Source organism: Engraulis encrasicolus, unplaced genomic scaffold, assembly GCF_034702125.1.
Source record: "Engraulis encrasicolus isolate BLACKSEA-1 unplaced genomic scaffold, IST_EnEncr_1.0 scaffold_687_np1212, whole genome shotgun sequence".
Lineage (NCBI taxonomy): Eukaryota > Metazoa > Chordata > Actinopteri > Clupeiformes > Engraulidae > Engraulis > Engraulis encrasicolus.
This window is the reverse complement of record NW_026946013.1, coordinates 9,602-13,814: the sequence shown is the minus strand read 5'-3', so window position 1 is coordinate 13,814 and position 4,213 is coordinate 9,602. Positions and strand designations below refer to the sequence as shown.

Below are 4,213 nucleotides of genomic sequence, written 5' to 3'. Positions count from 1 at the left end.
CGGCCGATGCCAGTTTTGAAGACAGAATGTCGTCGCCAAATTTAAAATTCGATCTCTCTCATGCTGGCGTCACGGGACACACTTAATTACAATGGTGTTCCTGTCTGATTGACTCGGTTTTAATTGTCTTTACCGGTTCAAATTGTAGTAGGTATGCAAACTCTGTATCCTGAGGATACCCGTTCCTGGCTTGAATAGTGCTGAAATAAGTGAGGGACGGATTGGGAGACGGTGAATGCAAGACAGAAAAAAGTCGAGTTTAAATTCACATTGTGGTCTTGTTTAGGGCTCACACTTGTGTTATTATCAAATGCCCTATCAAATGCCCAATGCTAAATAAAACATGCAATTTACTGACTGTATTTCTACTACTACTAAAACTGGGGGACGGGCAAGGACGGAAGCACAAACAGACACAGGCAGACGCTGCTCTGCAAAAGCGGTGCTATACTGCCCCCCGCATTCCGAATGGCCACAGGGTGTAATGATCACGGTACGCTGCCGCGGCCCGGCACGGTAGTGAGCAGATTGAAGTTACACCATCTGTAATAGACTGTGTGTTATCGAAAGACACTAAAAAACAAAAAGAACAAACCACAAACTTGATCCAACCACTAAAAGAGTCAGCTGATCCTAACAGAAGTACACAAATGTACTGGTTACTCTGATAATTTACAGGTGTTGGAGGGAAACTCACGATTTTGTTATTTTTTTTACCTTTGACACCTCTGCAGAACCTTTCCTTTTTAAAAGGAATGAATTTGTAGACCACCTCTGCAATCATATTGTACAATGTATGCCTCACAGTTTCCCATTCACACACACTGACTGAGGCAACCATGCAAAGCTGCCATGGGAGACTGTATCTACTAGCACAACTGCAATTTCAAACCCTGTGGTTGATGACACACCTCTACCACATGTATCATCACCATGCCCAAGATCTACTAATTTGATTACATTATAGTTCATCATTACCTCTTTATCTCCCTTGGATGAGCCACATGAATAGTACAAATGATTTGTAATGGATTTTATCCATTCCTCAAGGGGTTTGGTGTCCTTCTTGCTTGAAATGGCCATCAGCTTTTTCTTCACACCTACAAAAAAAGGAAAGGATGTTGTGTTTCGTATTTTTCATAGGCATACAACGGCAAGCATAACTGTACAGGTGCAAAAGTTATTTTTCTTATATTCATTTCACCTTTCGCGACGTGCCAAATGTCAAATTCGTGTTGAATGCTGCTGTAGTTCTCCCTCATGAATTTGCGAACTGACGGCGATCTGTCAGTTGTCACAACACCAACTTTCAGTCCCCTCTCCAGTAAATAATCAAGTCCCCTCTGGAACCCTGTCAGCTCCATTGCAACAGAACTGGATGCCTCGGTGACCTGGAAAGTAAGCACATCATCTTTACAAAAGTTCATGCACTGCTGACAAGAGTTTCTGAAATTACATTCATTTGCTAAAGGATTTACCTGGACCAACTCAAAGTGCACAATTTCTTTTGTGGCGTCATCAAGAAAGCTGTAAGTGCAATACTTGCTACTGAAACCTGTTGTAATAAATGGAAAAAGATAAATGATTACAGAAAGTACATGCATTTTTGCAACAAAAACATGCTTGTGACTTGTGTCACTGTATGACCTTCCTGTGAGTGTGTGTGTGTGTGTGTGTGTGTGTGTGTGTGTGTGTGTGTGTGCATATAGTTACTGTATTATAGTACAACGGCAGGCCAGGCATATTGTAAAACAAGAATTCTAAGGAGATGGTGTTCATATGATTGCGTGAGAAAGAAAGAAAGAAAGAAAGAAAGAAAGAAAGAAAGAAAGAAAGAAAGAAAGAAAGAAAGAAAGAAAGAAAGAAAGAAAGACTGAGTGAAAGAGTGATAGTTTGCTGTGTGAGAGAGAGAGAGAGGGTGAGAGAGAGTGAGTGTGTGTGTGTGTGTCCAAGTGTACTTATAAGTGGTAAAAGTAGAACTAATAAGTACAAGTCCCTGTCCAGCATCAGACTCACTGGGGCTGTCACATCTTGCATCACCACTGAGGTCAATTGTATGGCCCGATGCACAATGTTCCAGGAGACGTTTGATTATTTCTTCGTGCTGGTCTCTGTAGGCCTGTTGTACAGTCGGTATGATGTAGACCTCTTGCATCTTGTAGAACTGTGTATTCTTGGGGATTGGTGTGTGTAGAAGATTAGCCCAGTCCAGTAGGGTTGTGTGCGAAGCCCCAGTGAAAAGTATGGATGCGCTGATGAGGAGGTTATTTTCAGCCATCCCTCGCCGATCAGGACAGGAAGCCCATGTACCGGAGTGATTATTCAGGCAGATCCACTGAATTTTGATTTGGCTTGAATGAGTTGTGGTCGTCGTGTCTGCAAGAGCTACACCTCATACTGTACATTTTACAAAAAGTTGAAGGAGTCTTGATTCAGATACCAGCCACTTCCTTTCGGCCCACCCATCTCCATTGGCAGAAGCTGAACCAGAATCACTATCAGGACTTGATTGAGATGATCCACTGGGAGGTAAGTAGCTGACGTCTGAGGGATTGTCCTCCAGTGACATCTCCTGAAAGCTCACACTCATCTCTGAGGCAGCTACATCTTCTTCAGCTTCCTGTGGAATGTGATCATATGGATGGCATGTTTACAATTACATTGTAGGATGCTATGTTGGAAATCAAGGCCAAATTGTAGATAATTAAAATCACTCACGTGTGTATCAATCCATGTTGATGTGTTGTGGACCATCAAATCCTGTGTTGATGTTGTGGCACTGGGATCCTTGAATATAGAATTTACAGACGGTTATTTATGAGATCAATGACAATGAGTACATTTACACATATTATGGGTTTGGAAACGTGATGAAACCATGACAGACTTACAACTGTTTGCTTGCAAGAAGGAGGTCTCGCTAGGTACATCCCAGACAGTGATGGCCTAGTCTGTGTAGAGGAATGTTCCAGACTTGTGAGAAGTAGAGTCAGACTGTGTTGGAAGTTGGCTGTTCCTGATGTCCGGGGTCCGTGTGTAGCCTTCGTTGGTGTAGACTGTGGACATGCAGCGAATTCTGGTCCCGAAACAGTGGGAAACTCACCACTCCTCTAAATATGAGAAACAAAAAGAGGATGAGTGACAAGACAGTGGGCTACACAACACAACCTAATGATATATCTCAGTTCTCTCTTGTGTAATTTTTGGAGTAATTCCCCACATATTTCACCCATGATAAGAACTTGCAATAGCCTCAAGTCAAACTCCATTGGCTACCTCCTAACATGTTCTATGAATTGGAAGGCATTTACTCACTTTGGTTATGCTGCAAAATGTTTCAAATAGAGGAAAACGTTTGGTTTTATTCGCTGATCATTCATACAGTCTAAAGACTTCACTAAAAATCACCTACTGAACACAATGTCGTGAAATAGCAAACAAAAATCTTAGCACCTGCAATCATGGCCTTCCCCTACAGATAAATAAATGTGACATTACCATCGCGCTTCCTCCAAGGCTCGTAGCGCTTGGAATAGCGTTTCTCTTCAGGAATCTGTGTTTGCTTGATGAGGTAAAGTCATCCTTGTCGAAATGTGCGCTGCAGACGCGGTAATCCTGGCGGCGGAGGGTGTCCATCGAAGTGTTCATGTCGAGATGGAGAACCAGCATCCACATTCTCAGTGTGTCATTGTCACCGTGTCTGAGTGGCAACCGGTGAAAGCTCAGGCCTCTATTACTGCGCATTTTGTTGCCACAGTGGGGGAAAATACATTCCCGCACCATTTTGTGGCTTTAGCAATCCCACTTTTCCTCCGTCCTAACGCGATCCCTAAATTTTGCTCATCGTTCTTCCTGTACTTCCTGTAACAAAACTCGCGTGACGTCAACGAGATTACACCTACTTTTAATTAGTGAGATTCACTGAAATGAAAGCATTGCTCTCAATGTCAATTATTTTGCAATACCATAATAATTTAAATGGCATTAATAAACTCAAATCCGACCAATTACGCCTCTGTAACTTAACATTTAGACAAATTCAGATTCATGCAACGAAACTCTCACGTGATTTCACAACCTGAACGAGACTTGCATTCGTTTTGAAATCAAGGCAACAATAACTATATACTGCTAGGTTAGCATTACTACATGTTGTGACATGGCCAGTAATATTGCTGCTGTAATGTTTTTAATACTTGAACACAGTTGTTTT

The 4,213-nt window shown here is 42.1% G+C and overlaps 1 protein-coding gene across 1 annotated transcript; it reads right to left on the bottom strand.

The window, feature by feature from the left end:
- Nucleotides 1-801: 801 nt before the first annotated feature.
- Nucleotides 802-2,653, bottom strand: LOC134444712 (uncharacterized). Its single transcript, XM_063193937.1, has 4 exons — nt 2,017-2,653; nt 1,479-1,555; nt 1,205-1,391; nt 802-1,100 (listed from the first exon to the last, which is right to left on the bottom strand). The coding sequence occupies exons 1-4, from the start codon at nt 2,276-2,278 to the stop codon at nt 802-804; spliced, it is 825 nt and encodes a 274-aa protein (XP_063050007.1). The 5' UTR covers nt 2,279-2,653.
- Between the last annotated feature and the right edge of the window lie 1,560 nt (nt 2,654-4,213).